This window comes from Drosophila nasuta, chromosome 3, assembly GCF_023558535.2.
Source record: "Drosophila nasuta strain 15112-1781.00 chromosome 3, ASM2355853v1, whole genome shotgun sequence".
Taxonomy (NCBI): domain Eukaryota; kingdom Metazoa; phylum Arthropoda; class Insecta; order Diptera; family Drosophilidae; genus Drosophila; species Drosophila nasuta.
The window spans coordinates 24,241,686-24,262,449 of record NC_083457.1 but is presented as its reverse complement, the minus strand read 5'-3'; the positions used below and the strand labels follow the sequence as shown (position 1 = coordinate 24,262,449).

Sequence of the window (20,764 nt, the reverse complement as noted above, 5' to 3'; positions counted from 1 at the left end):
GCAACGGCACAATCTAGCAAACAATCAACGAAGACGACGACGACGAAGTCTTGGCCATTCATTGAGCCAGAGCCTAGGCTTGGATCTGGGTCTCAGTCGATGGCTTGGGCATGGCAAATACCAAAAGTCGCCGTGCGGGCGAACGGACGGGCGTAGTCTTAACAAATATTTAAAACGTATTTTGCATATTTGTTAGCCCATTACGTAATACCTGTTCTCTCTCACCTCCCTCCCTCCCTCTCTTCGCTTCGATACGTCGTATGCCGAAAACCGAAAGTTTTCTTGCTGTTTTGTTTGCTTCTGAATCTGGTTTTCAATTTGGTTAAAAGCTAAAGTTTTCTCTACGCTTCATCGTGAGGTTTTTCCCTCTAGTTGCACTTACGTCTCTAATGGTAATTGGCCGTAATGGATTGTAGCCTTTTACGAGCATATTATTTATGAAGAGACCCAAATGCCGAGGGAGTGAAGTAATGAGCAAAAATTAAAACTCGTATGAAACAATAGAACACACGTTGCGGCTGCGGCTGCGGCTGCGGCTGCGCTTTGGTGACGTCTAACGGCATAAATCAAATGACTGAAGACACAAACTTGAAGCGCAAAGTGTGCGTATGTGTCTCGATGTGTGAGTGTTTGTGTGTGTGTGTGTGTGTTGAGTATTCTCTTCTATTTGTGCACAGCAATAAATGCTGCCAAAAATAAAAATAAAAATAACAAAAAAAAACGTTCGTGCGGCAACAATTCATAGGAAACGCGTCGTTAATGAACTGCCAGTTAGCTCAAGGCGTGTCCAAGTCATAAGTAGATAAATAACAGCTATATAGCGGATATAGCATATCACTCAGTCAGGGACAGGGACAGAGACAGGGACGATTGAAAAGCATACCTACCCATTAAATAGCTATTAGCCAACTCTGTGTACAGCACCAAAATAATGAAGCTATTTAATCGTATTCAAAGTATTTAAAAGTTGCGCATTAAATGATGAGAGACAATATAAAGAGAAGATTTGTTTAGTGATGATTTTGTTGATTCTAGAATAGACGCTGTTACTAGTATTTAAGTTTTTTTTTCAATAATTTATTGTCTCATTTTGACTAGTCGAAATTTAATTCACTCTAGAACAGACTCTGTTAGTACTTCATAAGAAAGTAGTTATAAGTCTTAAAATAAATGATCTAGTGTCTCATAATGTGCTAAAAATTTCGGCTAGTTCTTCACATATAATTTATTCTGGTACAGACTCTTTTACTACTTTATAGGAAGGTACTTAAAAGTGGTTTATTTAATGATGTACTTTCTCATAACTAAAGAGTGTAGTTTAATGTTTATCTCGACAGTTCTACAATAGATTATGTTACTGCTTCAATGAATGAACAGTTTAGTGATGATTTTATTTGGTCTAGAGCATATTTCATAAAAAAGAATTTATAGATTTTGTATATATTGTATTGTTGTATTGTTGTATTGTTGTATTATTTCATAATGAAGGAATAGTTTTGAGATGATTATGACAAGTTGTCTAAATTTAATTCACTCTAAAATGGGCTACGTTCGAGCTTTAAAGGAAAGATATTATTTGGTATTAAATGATGTACTGTCTCATAACTAAAGAGTGTAGTTAAGTGATAATTTTGGAAACTCTAAAATAATATTTAAAAATAAAATGTTGTCTCATAATAAATGAGTAGTTTCGGGATGAATTGGGCTAGTTTTCTAGATTTCATTTATTCTAGTATAAACTCTGTTAAAAGTTAAAAGTTTTCTATCTTCTATCATGCAGTGTAGGAATGATTTTGGCAACTGTTAATACATCGTATGAAAGTATTTAGACATTTTTTTTAGTACTTTATGAGAAAGTTAATAGTTTTCTATTAAATAATATACTGTTTCATAATTATAAGAAATGCTTAGAGATTAATTTGACTATTCTAGACTCTGTTATAAGTTTATAGTAAGGTATTCTCCCATAATGAATGAGTAGTTTTGGATTGATTTTGGATTTCATATTAGCTTTTCTGTTTCTACTTTCTAAGAAAGCTGTTAGAATTCACCCTAAAAGCAAAGTCGCAGAACACTTGAAGCTACAGTTTAATTGTGGCAACACTTAACTCAGTTTACGGCAGCAATTAAAGCACTTTTATCAATGGCATAATCCCAAAGAGTTTTGGGCTGCTTCAGCTGCCATTGACAACGTGTCGCATAGTAGTGTACATTGTTTTGGATCACACTACTATTCAAATCATTCACAATTCAATGCCCATTTTGTGGCAAAAATCAAACTTGAAACCTCGCCCACGTTTAGAACGAGGCGTTGAACCACCGCAACAACAACAGCAACAGCAACAGTAACCGCCATACACCACACCACACCACATCAAAAGTCAACTCCATGTGTGTGCGATGTGGGTGCCAACGATGATGACGATGACGACTGTGTGAATATCTCGTGTAGGTGTTGCGGCAAGGCGAATTTCGGACAGCAAATCGAATTGAAATATGTGTAAAAATGCCAGCAACAACAACAGCAAGAAAAGGAGAAACACCTACACAGTCAGTTCATGATATCGTTTGCAAAAACTTGGCCAGTTTCAGATACAGATTGCCTGATTTAGTGGCTGAATCTAAAAATTGAAAATATATTTTCTCAGCAGCTTACGTAATGTAATAGGCATGGCCCTAAAACTAAAACTGGGCGTGTACTATTTTTGTTGGTATTTTCGTATTGTTCGGGCTTAACAAGTCGCTTGAGTCACGTCAAAGATGTTAACAAACAACAACAGCAATAACAACGACAACAAGACTGCTAGCGATAGCTTTAACAACGGGGCAAACAAATGAGGCAACTAGCTAAACACTTTCATTGCCTGTTTGCACTCTTGACCAACTGTGCAAACCCGCGCATTGCCTCAGTCGGAGTTGAAGTTGAAGTTGGAGTTGGAGTCGTTGTTTGGAGTCAGAGTTGGGGCTTTAGCTGTACCCATTCCCATGACCTTGCCGAAAGTGCTGGCTTTGCTTGTCCCAGTAAATGACTCGATTTAGAACGCGTGCTCATTAGCTACAACTAATTACGGGCAGGTTCATTGCCAATGCCAATTGCAGGCAACAACAAATAATATGACATCAGCAGCAACAGCAACAGCAACAAATCTCACTTCAGATCAGTTCATTTCGTTTTCAGTTGAGTCGAGTTCAATTTAGTCAGACATAACATATGTACATAAATCCATCTCATGTCGACCTTAACGCTTTTTCTATTGACCACATTACATGTGGAATGCACTTCCAGCTGTTATTTGTTGTTGCCGTAGTCAATTTTAATTTATGCAATGTGCACTACGCCATTTCATCTACTATAATAATATACCCTGTAAGCTGTAATCCAGCTTGGCTGCATCATTAAAGCAATGCTCTAAGCCATTTTTGTTTGTTTCTGATTAGCATCGAGTCGTCAGTTTTTATTTTTAAGCGCCATCCAAATATGCGCAACATGTATGTAGGTTTTTATGTAGCTTTATTGTTTCAGAATTTGCATAGTTTTTCCCATCTATGAAGCTAAATCCTTGAATTTTAATAACACATTTAGTTCAGCATGTTTTCTTTCAAATTTTCATAACAACATAGTTGGCAGACGGCTTAAAATTTCAGCTGTTTTAAGGAAGTGATTTCAATAGAAGTTGAACAATTGCTGAACAATTAAATTGCTGAGCAATTAAATGATTTTGTCAATACCTGACTTGCATTAAATTGTTCTAATTAAATAATACACAGAGAAAAAACGTACTAAAATCAAAGATTATATTATATGATGAATCAAGATTATACAATGTCAAAACTGAACCTTGAAGATTGATTCTTAAATTAGGATCAAAATTTCTAGAAAAATTCTAGATTGTCCTTTCTTAAAAGTCAAGATTATATTCTTTTTTCAAGAATGGTAAAATTTTATAATTTAACCAAAAAGGCCATATTTTAAATCAAGATTAAGCATTCAATTACGTGAAAATATGTAAGTAAATCCAAATTGAGACTTTTCTATATTATAACATTGAAAATAAGTAAACAACTGCTTGTAAGAAGCATCAACAAATCGTTTTGCAGGGTATCTTCTAGTCAATTACTAGCAATTCAGCACATTTCTGCTTATTTTCAATCACAACTCAGCGCACAACTTGTCGCGTCTCTATGGAAGATGTGTGATGTCACCATCCAAAAAAAAAAAGTAAACACGTTAAATAAAGTGTTTCTCAATGTGCACACAATAAAACAATTTTGGATATTTGAAATGTGATCTCTGAAATGATATATGTGCTGTTGCTGCTGCTGTGGCTTAACTGGGCGCTCTAACTTAACCGGATTTCCGATAATTAAGGCCTTTGCACTTTTGACGCCTCGTTGTCTTGTGCCAAAATGCAAATGTCTCTGGCCGAGAGACAACGAGAGTGGAAGAGAGGGAGGTAGGGAGGTAAGGAGCGACCACTAAAACGACCGCAATGTTGTTTTTGGCAACGTTTGCTAATCGACATATCAAGCAGCCAATTAGCGTGTGTGCAAGTGGCTTTCAATTTGTTGGCAAAATAAAATTCCTGCGGTAAAAGTGAGTGAAATTGTCCAAACACAACGCACACACAAACGCACAACAATGATCGAATGCGACAAGAGACAATTGCAACAATTGTGGCATTTTAGTGAAGTGAATTTGTGCTGCTTGAGCTTCCCACATTTCCGAGAGAGAGAGAGACACCCACCCAGGCAGCCAGCTAGCCAGCTAGCAGCCAGTCAAGAGCAGCCCCCAGTCTGCCCAGTTGGCCAAAACAATTGTTGTCTATGGGCTGTAAGCAGAAACCTTGACGGCCTTCTAAAGTCGCTCGACGTGCTGTTGTTGTGAAAGACTTACAGTTTCCTACGCTGCTGCAAAACACACACAACGTCACACACACACACACACAGACACCGATAGCGAGTGTGAGTATCTCTAACTCTGCCCACCGCATTGAGAGATCGCAAAAGTTTTGTGTTTTTGCGGCGAAATTCCAAACTAAGTGAATTTTTTCTCATTTTTTGTGTGCGTTGCTGTTGTTGTTGTCGTTTTTGTTTTTGTATTTTTACATTATTTTTATTGTCAGACTCTTTTTTTTCAATTTTCCTTTTGGCTCGCTTCGTTTCGGGCTTGGAACGAACGGTTGGAAACCAGTTTTTCTATAGCCAGATTCAGATTCGCATGCCCACATTTTTGTTGCTGCTGCTCTTTTGTTGTTGTTGTTGTTGTTGTTGTTGCTGGAGAGTCGAGCTTTAAGCTCCGAGTTGTGGGCATGACGTCATTGTTTTTGCACTCGCCAGTTAGCTGGTTGTTTGTTTTGGCCCAGAGCAAGTGGCTCCAAAGTGGCAGCCACTCAGTTCGCATTGGGCAATGATCGCGTGCGTTCGGAAATCGAAATCGAAATCGCAACGAATCGCGTTTCTCAATTAACAACTTAATAGAATTTTTTGCTTCTTTTTTTTGTCGTTGTTTGTCTGCTATTTCTCGTTTGGCTGATTGGGACAGTCTTGAAACGAATTGAATGAAACCATGAAACAATTGCCAGCCATATACATAGCTGCATAAAACTGAGGCAACTGAGACAACAACTACGGAAAGTGCAACACAGAAAGTGAAGTGGAGTGAAGTGAAGACAAGTGACAAGTGGCAGTGGCAAGCTGGCCACAATGGACGTCAAAGATATCAAGGGCGCCAAGGTGACGCACGCGGGTCTGCTCAAGCACAACACCGATGGCAGCACCGAGACCCAAAAGATCACACATGCCGGATTGGTGGCACGCAGTCCCGAGGGCACCGCCGCCAAGGGCATGAACATACGCGGCAACGAAGATCTGTGGGTGGAGATCCAGGCGAACACATTTCGCAATTGGGTCAACGAGCATCTGCGCGAAACGGGCATGCAGGTGAGTGTGATAAAACAAGACGAAGACGGGGGAGAAAGATGCGGAATGAGGCGTTTAACAGCGAGACTTACGCAAGCGTTCGTTGAAGCGCAACGCGCTTGGTTACTCAGTCAATGGGTCGGGCATTGTCAGTAGAACTATTTATCAACTATCAATTACACGCATACATAAATACATTAGATCGAACATATTAGATCAGCGCTTCGAGCAGGGCCTGGGAACATTCCAAACGGCATTTCCACGCTTCAACAGGTGGCTGCATTTGTCACAACCATTAACTACGTTTATATGTATGTATGTGTGTGTGTGTGTGCGTGTTCTTCCGCGAGCTAAAGGTGACCTTAAATGGTCTCACACCACCCCGTTTATTTTGAGGCATAAAACTCTCGACTCAGAGACGCCGCCCACACACACACACGGCGTATACGCAACGCCCACGTCGACTTCAATGGCAAAGCAACTCGCAACACTCGAAGGCGATTTGAATATACGTACGTATATAGCGATGTATTATGAATGCGTCGGTCAATAATTACAAATTACATGCTGTGATTGCGATGGCAATTGCTCGATTGCCTCTCAAGTGTAGCATGCATTTCATTTGTCATTTTTTTGAAAGCCAGTCTCGAGTTTATTTTCGAATCGCCTTTACGGATTTTCTCACACCGAACTGGCCTGACCATATTTGGGCGCTTGAATGCCAAGGCCGTCACAAAACGCAAACGCAGCTCACTAAATATAAATAAATACAAAATACAAAATGTATAAAAATGAAAACAAAAACAGCATCAGCCGAAGCTCATTTAGCAGTACTAAGAAAACAAAAACACCACACACAAAAAAAGCCAACGGCAGGCCAGACTTTTGTATTCAAGTTTTGTGCATAAATTTTTGACAAGTCAACAAACAAAAATAAGAGATGACACAGGGAACTGAGGCAAGGCCGTAGACCCTCCAAAATGGGCAGAGTTCGTATGTTTATGTATATGGATTTGTGTGTGACGACGAGTCAAGTTGTAAACTGCGCTAATTGAGCAGCAAACCCCAATGACAATATATTATATAGAAGCATATAACCTGGCTGCTATATTTAGGTCAAAATGCCAAATTGAGAGCGCCAAGTGTGCATTTTATATTCTAGCTTACGCGTATTATGGCTAATGAAATTGCAATCAACATTGTGTGACATATTGTCATGCTAAAACAAAACCAAAAAAAAACAAATGTAGAAGCAAAAAAACAAGCAACGAGAAGCTATGAGAGAAATGCCACAAGTTAAATACACTTTCCTTGAATTCTTAATTCATTTTTATTCAATAGAAATTTTAATTGAATTCTTGTTTTAAAAAATTTATAATGCTTGACACTTAAACTTAGCAATTTGTTAAAAAAAAAAAAAAGAATAATAAAAAATCTCTTTAAAAAACGGTATTATGTTGGACACAAATATATTTCGTCAAGAAACAAATACAATTATATTATATAGCAATAAAATCTTTAAGGCCTTCTTAATTACGAAAAGGTGAATTTAATTGGCAAAATGTGTTAAACAGAGATTATTTAAATGGTTTAACACTTGAATATATTATATTTAAAAAAAAAAAAAAAACATTTATTAAACAAAAATTATTTAAATGCTTTAGTACGTACGTACATTTAAATTAAATTCAAATATTTTCCAAAAGCAACAGTTGATATTGAATAAAACTGATTTTTACGATGGTCAATAAAAGGTCTTTTTTGATGATTATTTATTTTGAGTTTATAAATATTTCCGTATAAACGATACGGTTAACACGAAATTATTAGAGTTAGGATAGTAAACAGGGCAATTGTGAGCAATTCACGCATATTCCATATGGAATAAAATGAATTTCACATTTCTCAACTTGAGCTGTTATGGCAACAGCATCCATTGTGAACACAGGACAATTGTTAGGCGAGCACAAATAATACCTTTCACATGTTCGTATGTTTATGATATATGCGAACTTATAAGATAAGAATTTCGTATGACAGCAGACAATTGGAATTTATGAGAGAGCACATTGATATTACATACTCATCTCCCATGTGCGTGTGAGAGTGTGTGTGCGTGTGCTTGTGTGTGTGTGCAGACATATCGTAAAAAAGTCAAGAGACTTGCAAATTTAAAGGTTATGCGCACATGACAAGAACAACAACAGCAACAACAACAACAATAACAATAAGAACGCCCCCAACTGTAGTGTGTAGAATGAATGTATGTGCTTGTTATAGGAAGAGAGAAGCAGCAGCAGCAACAACAATGTGCGAGATTTTTATGGGCATCCAGTGAATATTTTCTATGGGCACGGAACAGAAAAACAAACAGCCAAAGACACGCGATTGTCTGGCCCGGCTTCTGCGTCTGCTTCAGCATCAGCTTCAGCTTCGGCTTCGGCTTGCTGACAGCTCAAGATAAAAAGCTTTATGTCAAATGCTAAAATTGCAAAGACGCATGCGGAGAAAGCCATGCCATAGTACGAGTACTCGCACTACACTAGAGACAGCATCAGCTCCAACTTGAGCTCCAGCTACAGCTCCAGCTGTTTGCTGTTGCCGTGTGAGAGAGTGTGTCCAAGTCACTTGCCAGGCGGTTCACCTTCGCACGCTATACGCCCCAAAGTGGGGCACAACAGCAACACAAGCGAGCTCTTCTAGTTGTTATTTTTTTGTTATTTTGTTATTTTAGTTGTTATTGTTATTGTTGTAGTCTTTGCTGTTGATTGCCCATTATGAAAGTTGGCTGACAAGCAGCAGGCATGTAGCTACATTAGGGTAACATGCATACTTGGGCCCCAGACAATGCTAATTAACGCCCATTGAAAGCGGCCGCTGCCGCTGCCGCCTTCTCCCCTCTTTCTATCGCCCACTCTCTCCCCATCGCAATTACTTGTAACAAATACGACAAAATAACTTACCGCATTTATTGTGTCAGGTGCACGATTGGGCGACGGACTTTTGCGATGGCACCTGCCTCTGTGCGCTTGTCGAGAGCCTGCAGACACGCCCCCTGAAGCCATCATGGAATCGCCGACCGGCGAATCAGCATCATTATCTCGAGAATGCAACGACAGCACTCAAATCCATTGAGGCGGATCACATCAAACTGGTGAACATTGGCAACGTCGATATTGTAAATGGCAATGTTAAGCTGATTCTGGGACTCATCTGGTCGCTGATTGTCCGCTATCAGATTGGACGCAGCAAATTCCCGCCGCGCAAGCTCATGCTTGCCTGGCTGCAGGCGGCGTTGCCAGACTGCAAGATCACCAATCTGACAACCGATTGGAATAGCGGCGTCAATCTGGCAGCACTGCTCGACTACTGTCAACCGGGATTATTTCCGCACTGGCGTAGTCTGGATCCTAGTCAGAGTGTGCGCAACTGCACCAATACCATGAATCTGGCGCAGCGCGAGTTCGGTGTGCCCAAGGTGCTGGAGCCGGAGTATCTGGCATCGCCTTGGCTGGATGAGTTGTCGGGCATGACGTATTTGTCGTACTTCATGAAGCCCGGCGGACCTGGTTACAACGCCACCATGCGTTGGGTCAACACACAGGTCAAGGATCCCGTGAAAAACTTTACGGTATGTTAACTAATTTACACAACAACACAAAATAACACAGATTTAAGGAATTTAATCACACCGATCACGACACGACGGTAAGCAGCCAATAACAGACGCTTAACAGCGGCGTAACTTTCGCTTAACATGAGTCACTTCCAGTGCAATGGAATGACGCTTCGAAATTCCAAGGAACTTTCAGTTATGCGACATAGCAAACAGCTTTTGTCATTGCTTGTTGCCTGCTGCAATGCAAATCTTTTTGGCATAGCGAGCAGCTTTTTAAAATCACTCGTCAGAATCAAATATGTAATTACTAATTACCATTATCAATTAAATTGATTAAAATTATAACAATTGCAAAGTTTTCTATAGAATTGCGCTGTTCATTTTAATAGACACAGCAAATACGCTAATGAATTGTTTATTAATCAAATAAGCGAGTGATTTGTACGTTATTGGTTAACGGGTTTTCTATGTATACAGTCATAACATTGCAACAACATAAACAGATTTGAAAATGTCAAATACTAACAGCAATTACCAACATCGCCAGCAAGCTTAATGATTTATCGATTATCGATGCCTTTTTGCAGACCGATTGGAACGATGGACGCGTCTTTTGCGAGATTATTAAAGGACTGGGCGGATCAGCGCCTGCCCCAGACAAGCTGAGCACGGATCCCTTCCACTACGAGAACAACATACGCAAGGCAGTCGATGCTGGCGCCAAGCTCGGTGTGCAGCCCATTTTAACGGCGAAGGATATGGCGACACCGGAAGTGGAGCATCTGGGCATCATGGCATATGCGGCGCATCTGCAGTGGGTGACGCCACGACCGCCGCTCTCCGACCTGGTCAACGTGTACTTGGAGAGCACATCCGGCCGAGTGGGCGAACCGGTAAGTGACATTCAGGGAGTCAGGGAGAGAGAACTGCATAAATGCTTAATACACATTTCACACGCAGACGCATTTCCGCATCGATGTGTTGTCGCGGGACATCAGCCTGAGCTCTGTGCGCTGTCACGTGGTGCCGCCTAGCGGACATCCCGGCCAGCCGGTGCGCCTCAATCCCCATGGCGAGGGTGTCTATGTGCCGGAACGCTATGGCATGCACGAAATTGTTGTGGAAATTGGCGAGGACACTCTGGGTGGACACTTTTTCCGTGTGCTACCGCGACTTATGCAAGTGGCACCGCCGGGCATGGCGCCCTGTGCTCTGGGCAGCCTCGTCGAGGTGCTGGTGAATGCCACAGGTGCACCCAAAACGGAGGATATTCTGGTCACGGCAGTCTCGCCCACGGGCATCTCGCACAATTGCCCGCTGAAAAAGATCGACGAGGGACACAGTGCCATATTTAAGCCGGACGAGGCGGGCATCTGGGAGATAGCCATTACGTATCAGGGACGACATATTCAAGGTGGTCCCTTTACCTGTGCCGTCTTCGATTCCTCGGGAGTTTCAGTGCATGGCCTCGATGGCGCCATGCCACTGCGTGCCCATACCTTTGAGGTGGATGCACGCGGCGTGGGCGTCAACGGAGAATTGCATGTGGATATTGTGCATGACAAGCACTCGCTTGTCTGTTCCGTTGAGAAGATCGTGGAGAACAAGTATCGGGTGACGTTTATGCCCCGACAGAATGGCAAATATCGCGTCTACATCTACTTCAATGGCTACGATGTCAAGGGATCGCCATTTATGTGAGTTGAAGTGAATTTATTTCTTGCTCCTAGCTAATTCTCTTGTTTTGCTCTGCAGCATGCGCGTGGGCACCAAGGGACGTTCGGGCAAGACACGCAACAGCCCGTTGCATGAGAGCAAACATCGTTCCGAGAGTCCCTCCATGCACTTTATATCCACGACGAACTCACGCCACAACGATTATCGCAACGAGTCACTGTCCCGTCGTCAGCTGCACAGTCACAACACGGCAGAGCGGACGAGTAGCTATTCACCGCAGTATTCACCCAAGCTGGACACAACCGATTACCACACGTCCAGCTCCAGGTACTACAAGCGGGAGAGCGAGGTAAGTGTGCAAATCGCATGGCTTTTCATTGTTTTTGTTGCATGCAGCACGGGGCTACTTTGTTAACGCTTTTTGCACTCGACTCAAAACAGCAGCACATCAAAATTGACCAATGTTTTTAACGACTAACACCACTAATACAACATGTCCATGTCCTTGCTCCCCTTGACACACACAAAACACACTTCAAAATTGCCTTCGACAGGAGAACCACGCGTCCCCCACACCACCGCTGCCTCCCACATCGAGTGGCTCGCCCACTGTGAAGTATTTGAACTCTGCCGATCTGTACACGGAAACAGCGGGTGCCCGCCGCGATTCGAAGACCTCGAACAGCAGCTCGACCAAGAACGATTACTACTACGACAAGGAGAATGAGCTCTACAGCCAGCGGCGTATGAGCACCAAGCCCAAGCTAGCGGCGCCACGTGAGGAACGAGAGCAAATCAACAGTAACAGCAACTACAGCAGCACCAGCAGCTATCAACGCCACCAGCAGCTGACCAGCTCGCTGAGTCCAATACCTAGTCCCACACTGAATGTAACTAAATTTTGTATTGCTTGCCAACCAAATCCTTCCAATTCGTTTGCTAATTATGTGTTTTAGAATGTGATTGAACCCACAATTTGTAACTAATCTCGTTTGTAATTTATTATTACTTTAGACGCGCTCGAGTGAAATGCATTCGCACAGTCCGTTGACTATCAAGACGTCCAATCAGTATGAGAGCTCCACTCGCAACATTACCAACAGTCCAAGACACGCCTCCGCCTCGCCGGTGCAGCGTTACTCTCCGAATAGTGCCTACATTACCACAGCCACGCATCGCATTGGTAGCCCGGTGACCAACACCCTCAATAAGGTAAAAGCAGTTGATTCAAAGATCCCCAACGAACTCTTAGTAACTTGTTATTGTTCTGTTTTTAGAATGGCTACGAATCGCGCACTGTGGAAAAGTCATCGACGTACAAATCCACCTCGAACTATGTCACGGACTCGAATGTGCGAGCCAGTCCCTCGCTGTATGGCACCACGGAGCGCATGCGTCGCATTGGCTCGCCGGAGCCACGCATTGATCACTCATCCAATGTGCGTGTGTCGTCGATGAAACCGGCGTCGGCCCGACGCGATAGCTGGGATGTCATCAATAAGACAAAGCATATGCTCTCGCACAATTCGCTGGAATCGTTGGCGAACATGACCGAGACGCAGCTGAGCACCGAACTTAACTATGCACGCCCCGATTTGGACAACGAGACACAGCGCAACACACAGTACAACAAGTTCGCCTTGCACAAGCAACAACAGCAGCAGCATCAGTCGGACTATCGACGCGATTCACCCGACGACGGAGAGCGCTACAAGTAATTACACCTAATCCTCTGTAAGCCTGCAACTAATCCCTTGTTTTGCAGACCCAGTGCCATCACAGTCAAGTCACACTCGAACAACACTTATACGGACAGGTCTGGCGGCTACACTAAGACCGTCAAGGAGTCCAGCGAGCATGTGGTCACCGAAAGCAACGGACACAGTCCACAGACTGGCGCCGGCTATGGCTACAGCTCGCTTTCGCGTTTTCGACCCATAGACAATAATGCGACCGGTGCTAGAGCCATTCGGGTGCAGGATATTCCCAATGGTTCCATTGGACGACCCGTTGAATTTGAAATCGATGGCTCCAAGGCTGGCTCGGGCAATCTGGAAATACTTGTGAATGGCGGACGTGTCACTTCCTCGGTTCGTTCCCTGGGCGGACAACGTTTCATTGCCAGCTTTACGCCACATGAACATGGAACCCACACCGTTCAGATCACCTTCAATGGCGAAACGGTACCAGGTGAGCATCAGTTTCGGTATCTTAACTATTTTTAAGCAGGAAATCGAATGTGACGCAATGAATGCCACAGATTGTGGTTGTATCTCTGTCTATATACGGTGCAACCATAATGTGCGGCATTCTTTGGCTGAACTTCAAACTAAATTGGGCATGACGAGTTCGGATTCTCAGGTGTTGTTGCTATACAGATCGATTGTGAAATTTACTTGTTTTACCGTAGAATTCATATATTTTATTTGTTCATCAGCGAAACCTTAGATTCGAATCTTAATTCATTTTCTTTCAATTTTGATGACACAAGCATTTTTATTTTCATTCAGAAAAGTATGGTTTAATTATCATTTCTTGAATAGGTTGCTTAGATTATCTGTGTAAGATTGTGTATTTCATGACTCACACTGCTGTTTATCAGAAATAATTTTTTGTGCTTTTGTGAATTAAATCGAGGCACAGCATTCATTCTTATTCTTAATGGCTTGTTGTAAATTGTAGTATCGAATTATTTTAGAAGTCGATTCATAGTTTAAAAGTCTTCTCAATTGTAAGTTTCTATATTATCATTAAAAATATCATATCATATAAAACTATAGATTACGTGTGGAAAATGATGTGCATATTATATTCTTCAGCTGATTATAAAGTTCTGATTCTCTTAAATCTGCATTAATATTCTCATTAAAAATGGCTTCATTTGCCTTTTCAAGAATAAAAATGAGCAATTTTTTTAATTTATTGTAAATAAAAATAGGTCTTTCATTTTTCTAAACTGTGCCTGAAGAATGAATTATTATGCTGTGAATTAATACATATTAAGCTATGAATTATTATGCTGTGACTTGATATTAAGCTACGCCCAATTCATAATAGAAATTTGAATTTTGTAGTTGGCATTTGTAGCAGTTGCTTAGTAATTTAAGACTATCTTCTCTCTCTAAATTCGCCCAAGTTTAAGCACAACTTAACCACTGTGCGGCGAATTCGATAACTACGCTCGCGAGAGACGGAGAGAACATTGGTAAATGCCTTGATCGAACTCTCGCTCTGTCGCTCTCATGCCAAGCGTCGATCACTTGTTGCGCTGCTCACCTGCGCTCACCTGTGCCGCAATCGCTCTGCTCTTTTACGCTCCGCCGCGCTCTGAGCTGAGCCGCAATGGACGCGCAGTGAGCGCGACCTGCTGGACAAGTTTTGGGTGTTGTGGCTGGGAGACGCGTTGGCAGAGATCAGTCACAGCTCGCGTTTGAAACGAAACTGACACGTCGACGGAACCGCAGCCCGATAACTGCGGATCGCAACGGTTAAAGCCAAGAAAATCTTAGCAATACAAGAAAAAAAAGAAGCAAAAGAAGAGAAATACTATTTGTGTGATTGTGCGAAATGTAAAAGAATCGTTTGTAATCAAACAGAAGCCACAAAAAAGGCATTGGCAACGGTATTAGCTGCAAATCCAAAAGAATTTACCCAAAAAACAAAATAACGACAAAGAAAAAAACACGGGAGAAAAAAAAAAACAAGCAAACCAAGAGTTTTGTGGAATGTGTAGCGATTCGAAAAGATTTTTCGTATGAGATTTCTATGGCTAAAGAAATATGCTAATATCCAAATGCGGACGTCGTGTTCCCGTTCCCTTTGCCGCTGCCGTCGCTGTCGCCAACAATGCTGCCCCCTTCATCGCATTTGGGTCTCTTGATTTCGAGTGTGTGTGTGTGTGCGTGTGTATTGGGGCGCGCGCTACGTACAAGAAAAAAATATATAAAAACCAGTTTAATGAACCTTTAAGCTGAAATATTTTCAATGGGACTCGACAGCTGCTTGAATTTGGCTTAAAGGTTGAGCTCAGCTCAGCGCAACGCGTGTGGAAAAGTGTCGCCTTTTGCACGATTTTCAATTTTCGTAGTTTTCCCATTTCCATTTCCATTTTTATTGAACAACAAACATTGTGTGGCAGCCATTTTGTAGTGTGTCGAGTGTATAGCTTGCAACATGCAGCCACAATTTAGCTCATTTATTGGCCAAGTTAAAGGCCCCCTTATGGCGACGCTGTGCAAGCGCACACAATCGAGCGACAGACAGGCACAGTTCAAACATAGATACACATCGCACTCACACACACACACAGAGCTGAGAAGGGAAGTGGTCTGCATTTTTTTGTGTTGCCGTTTGCTTTGCAATTTTCAATCTGCTGTCGTCTGTTGGTTTTTCCTGCAATGTGCTACGTTTTTTTGTATGTATTTTGTGTGTAGAGTATATGGTTCAAGGCGCACTTGTTGCATGCCTTTGTTTGTGGCTGCTGCTACACAAGGAAGTGGCACGCCCTGAGATACGCGCAAAATAACGCTGAGGTTGCAGCTCGAAACCCGTTGGGATAGGTTGTCAGCCAGGTTGCTGTTGCTGTGGCACAGGTACACAACTGCTAAAAACGGCAGGTAGCATGAGGCAAGGGCGTGCCTCAGGTATTTCTCAGCACAGATCAGATCAGTCGCAAGCAGATTGCAATTTCTACAGTCAACGTGGCTTGACGTCCACTTACTTTCCCAAAGACGACTTGACACATGCAGCAAGCAGCAGCAATAACAACAACAACAACTTCAGAAACAACAACAAATATTTGAGCGAACATTTCGTTTTTTATTTTTGTTTTGTTGCTCGACGTTTAATGAGCAGCTGCCACACCCCGTTTTTTTTTTTTAAAGTCTGCCCCGCGAAACTGTAAACAGAGAAAGAGCTCTCCGCTCAGCTTTTACCCGCTCGCTTATGGCCATTTCCGTTGCCAACATATTGGCATACACATGCCCAACAAATTTCTCAGCTCTCCACTCCCCTCCCTTCGGCGCAGTATTCTGTGATTTTATGAGCCGCACACACAAAGTGAAATTTTTTGGCAGCAGCGTTCGCATACTGGTTTTTTATGCGACGGTGGCAGCAGCAGCATAAGAAGACAGCACAATTTATAAAACAAATGATAAATTACACAAATGATTGCGACGCGTCGGAAAATGTTGAAAAACGCGATAAAAACGTGCGCGATTCGTGACTTTTGTGCAACTCCGTCGAGCGGCGCACTCTTAAACGCTGTTCTAAAATTGTTTATTGTTTTTCTTTGGTTGAAATTCGCAAATAGCAGCATTTAATACGAAAGCATAACAACAACAAAAACAACACAAAATATAAATAAATATACACCGAGTATTATTAAATAAAATTTAACAAGTCGCTGACATAATCGCAGCAAGTTTAACAACAATTATATTTTTCAAGTGCTTCAAGTTCAGACGTGCCGCCGACAACAATTGTGAATTGATATACAAAAGAAAAAGGTCCAATCACGCGTTTTCAGACACCAACAACGACAACGACAACAATATCTTGCACTGCTCCAACAACAATATCAAACGCTACCAACACCATCCAACCAATCAAACGCAACGTCAGCAAAGCTCCCAACAGACGCCACAAAACGTAAATCTCTTCACTCTTACATAAATACAACAAAAACAATCTACATTCATGTACAGGTCAAACGGCATTCAAAAGAAATTGTAGATTTTGCATATTTGTTGTGATTAATATGAGACTCTGGCTTTTATAGTTAGGCCGCACTGTAGTTGTAACGGTCGCCTGTCAGACATTTCTGACTATGAATTTTTGTATTTTGCTGCCGCGGCGGCTGCTGCGGCGGCGACAGCTGTTGGCCATCTAACGGTTGCATGCCGCAGTCACGTAACCGATTTGGCTATACGCACACCACGAGATACTCTCAACAACAGCAACAGCCACAACAACAACAAAAACAAGAGAACACACTTAGGCATATGCATATTGAATAACAGCATTCTATTCGTAACTGCACTTGTTCTACGGTCGCATGCCGGAAAAGTTGATCGCTGCCAGCGACAGCAACTGGCAACTGGCATCAGCAACAACTGCAGCGACAACCACTTGCAACTTGCCGCTTATCAAACAGCTCTCGTTGGAGAGAAAACCGGCCATGGCCAGCAATGAATTCCAACGAATTTTAAATACACTCAACAGCTGTGGAGTTTGATTTATATCAGAACTTATGAAACTTTAATTTTCAGAAGAAAAACGAAGGCAATTTATAGCTCAAGCTTTAACTAAGTAGTCGCAGAACTTTTAAAAATGTATAGCTTAATCTATAAATAAGAAATATAATCTTTATACGCTCAAAAGCTATATTTGTAGAATTGTGTATAACTTGTGAAACTTTAATTTGCAAAGAAAACCTGAGTCGATTTATAGCTTTATCTTTCTACACTCAATAGATATAAGTCGTGATCGAATTGTGGTAAAGATTTTAAAACTTCAACATAATTAAAGGCCTATTGAATTTATTAATCAATAATATGTCTATACGAATCTATAAACAATAATATATATATATATATACACTAAAAAACTAAATGCAGAGATCGACTTAAAGCAGAACTATTTAAATTTAAGTTTTGTAGAAAGAAAACTAAGACAATTTAGAGCTTAATCTCTTAATAAATCAACAGCTGCAGAGATTGAATTATAACAAAAACTTTAAAAGAAAATCCAAGACAATTTATAGCTTAAACTGATAAATTGCTCAAATTATAGAATATAGAGTAGCACGCAATTTTTAAGCGTTCATTTAGTTGTGCAATTGGTGCATCAAATTGAGAGATGATAACCTGATTACAATTTAACTAACTCATTACTAAAAGTAGCACAAAAGCTACAGTTGAGAATGTGGAACTCTGAGATACTTTTGAAGACATTTGTTTTTATACTGTTACTCGGAGATACTTTTGAAAACATTTTATTCTGCTACTCTGAGATACTTTTTTGCACATTTAATTGTAATTTGTAACTTGGCAAGCAAAGCTTTCTTCAGTCTATTAACATTATTGTTGACTTTAATTTCTAATTTTCGTGTCAAATTCACAAGAAACTTCTCTACCAAAATTTACATATTTATTAGATACTTATTTTTGAAATGAGTTGAAGTTAGGGTGCAGCTGAATTTTAATAATTTTACCATTAATTATAAAGTGTTTGTCAGACCTAAATAAAATATACGTTTTCAATGAGAACTACGTAGCGATGACTTCAGCATAATAATATCTGATGGTATCTCTAGTTTCTTGAGAAGATCTTCAGCATGTTTGCAACTTTCATTTATTTATTAATTTATTTAATACATAGAAAGTGCCACAAGTTACAATTTAAAGATGAAACTTGTTTTTTGTTGATGGAATGCTGGCAAAAATCTCTAATTATTGTCATGCTTCAAACTGTTTTGATATTAGGAGAAAGATAGAAGGATAGGTTTTTTTTGCTGGCGTTACAAATGCCACAATTATTTCGAGCGACCCCATTGAAGCAGTTAATCATTTGCTCTATCTGCACCGTTAGTTGGCAATGCAAACGAGAGCTCAGGTGGATGACCAGGTGTCTGCCAGTGCTTAGCATGTGACTCTTAGACCTTTATTTATGAGCTCAAAGGTGACCGAGTAACGGTGTTTAGAGCCAACGCCACTTTAAAGTCAGACAGTTAAGTAATGACTTTCAGATATTACGTATACGCAACAGTATGCACAGGTTGCTTGACTAGAGGCCAAGTTTATTGCCTGATTACAGTCTCATTGGCACAGCAGCTGCAGCACATTATGTACGATGTGCGTCTGCCGCTAATCGGCCCTGTGGCTTTCCAGTATCCTGGTTGCCAAATGTGTTGCATTGACTGCAGAGAACGCCGCATGGTGTGCTTAATTTCTGCTTAATCGGGCTGTGTGGTGTGTGTTGATTGTTTGTTATCAATTTTCGCCAGCTAAACGTAAACATGTTTGGCCATAATTTGCTATACTATCTGCTACGACTATACGAGTGGTCAAGCATAAAGCAAGCATAGTCAATACAGTCATAATTCTCTCTATATACAGACATAAACTTATAAACACACATACATAGAATGCAGCTTACACTCTTGCCTATAGTCACCTGCATTGTATTGGTAAGCGCAGCATAAGTTGAGTTTAAAATGAAAAGCTATTCTTTGTACTTGCTATAGAGTTGCCTGCCAATTAGCTCTGGCAGAGCGTTGCCTGCTGCTGATTCTCATTCCGAACTGAACATCACGCAGTTGAAAACCTTCTCCTTATCGCATAAAGCGAGACGCGAAGATGTTTCTAGAAAGGATATAGAAATGCCCATGGAATTCGATACGCTGCATATGCCTTGCGATATGGATTCATTAAAGTTGGAAGTGCTTATGCCGTATATGCCCAATCATTGCATCTGGCTGTATAATCAGCGCTACCAGGATGAGAATTTTTATCGCTACTTCAAGCTTGCTCAACTCGAATCTTTCTTCTTTGGGCAATACTTTGAGCGCTACAGACGCTTCGAGGTGGATCAACATATCTTCTAGAATAAGAATATATATTTTTATTGACTTGAAATCGATGTCTTAAACCAAACACTGCCAAGATGAGAATTTCTATCACTACTTTAGGCTCGCTCAGCTCGAATCTTTCTTCTTTGGGCAATATTTCGAGCGCTACAGACGATTCGAGGTGGACCAACATGTCTTTTAGTATAGCATTTGATTGAGCATATATATTTTTATCGACTTGCATATTAAATCGCTTAGCAATCGATGTCTTTCTTGTAGAGCGCTAAAAGTGTTTGGTGCTTCGTCAAAAGCGCTTTTGCGCAAGACACGAAGACAAAAAGTGCCAACTCAAATCGTGTTTTTCTTTATTTTTATGAACGACAACGCAACAGTTTGATTTTCCATTGAACTGAGTTGAGCTGTGCGCTCAGCAGTTGGGGAGCTGAAGCAATTTTCATGGAAATGCCATAAAAAGCGGCGGCAACAACGAAACGAGCGAGCGAGTGCTTAAAAGGAAAAGTGCAACAAAAGAGAAATGTGTGGAAAGTTGCAAACAAAAGTAAATGTTTGCAACGCTGTTGCCGCTGTTGCTGTTGCTGTTGCTGTTGTTGTTGCAGCAACAATGAAATCGAGTATAAAATCAATAATAACCCAACGAAAAAAAAAAAAACTGAAATAGGCAAACATTTAAAATTTAACGAGCATCGACTTGACTCGTAATTGCCAATGCAATTGCAAAAAATACCAAGTTCAATTCGCTTGTTGCAAGAGTCTTTGGCCGTCGCCTCTCAAGTAGCTTCACAAGCTCAATCTAAGCCTCATTCCTTAATGGTTTTGAGCTCGTTTCGTTTCGTTTCGTTTTGCAACATTGTCAAAGCGGCAACGGCAACTCGACTTGAACTGGCTGCGGCCAATTAATGTGCTATAATCTGCTCTGCTTGATTGTCTTGTCTAAGCATTTGCAGCAACTCACTGTGCAT

General features: G+C 41.1%; 2 protein-coding genes across 7 annotated transcripts in view; both read left to right on the top strand.

Annotated features, from left to right (window-relative positions):
- The window catches only part of LOC132789466 (filamin-C), a 31,230-nt gene that overhangs the window by 648 nt on the left and 9,818 nt on the right, over positions 1–20,764 (top strand). For 2 of the 6 annotated variants that reach the window (XM_060797500.1, XM_060797505.1), the window contains exons 2-10: positions 5,543–5,940; positions 8,900–9,550; positions 10,126–10,431; positions 10,499–11,235; positions 11,294–11,564; positions 11,770–12,105; positions 12,230–12,427; positions 12,493–12,929; positions 12,981–13,405. In XM_060797500.1, the coding sequence (XP_060653483.1) occupies positions 5,704–5,940; positions 8,900–9,550; positions 10,126–10,431; positions 10,499–11,235; positions 11,294–11,564; positions 11,770–12,105; positions 12,230–12,427; positions 12,493–12,929; positions 12,981–13,405 (3,598 nt within the window). In that variant the 5' untranslated portion in view covers positions 5,543–5,703. Of the gene's footprint in view, positions 1–5,542; positions 5,941–8,899; positions 9,551–10,125; positions 10,432–10,498; positions 11,236–11,293; positions 11,565–11,769; positions 12,106–12,229; positions 12,428–12,492; positions 12,930–12,980; positions 13,406–14,631; positions 14,838–16,526; positions 16,865–20,764 lie in introns of those variants that run through there. The other 4 variants (XM_060797501.1, XM_060797504.1, XM_060797502.1 and 1 more) reach the window with 4 other exon arrangements.
- LOC132790998 (uncharacterized) lies at positions 19,298–20,153 on the top strand. The gene is made up of 2 exons (XM_060799773.1): positions 19,298–19,403; positions 19,461–20,153. The coding sequence occupies exons 1-2, from the start codon at positions 19,362–19,364 to the stop codon at positions 19,818–19,820; spliced, it is 402 nt and encodes a 133-aa protein (XP_060655756.1). The 5' UTR covers positions 19,298–19,361; the 3' UTR covers positions 19,821–20,153.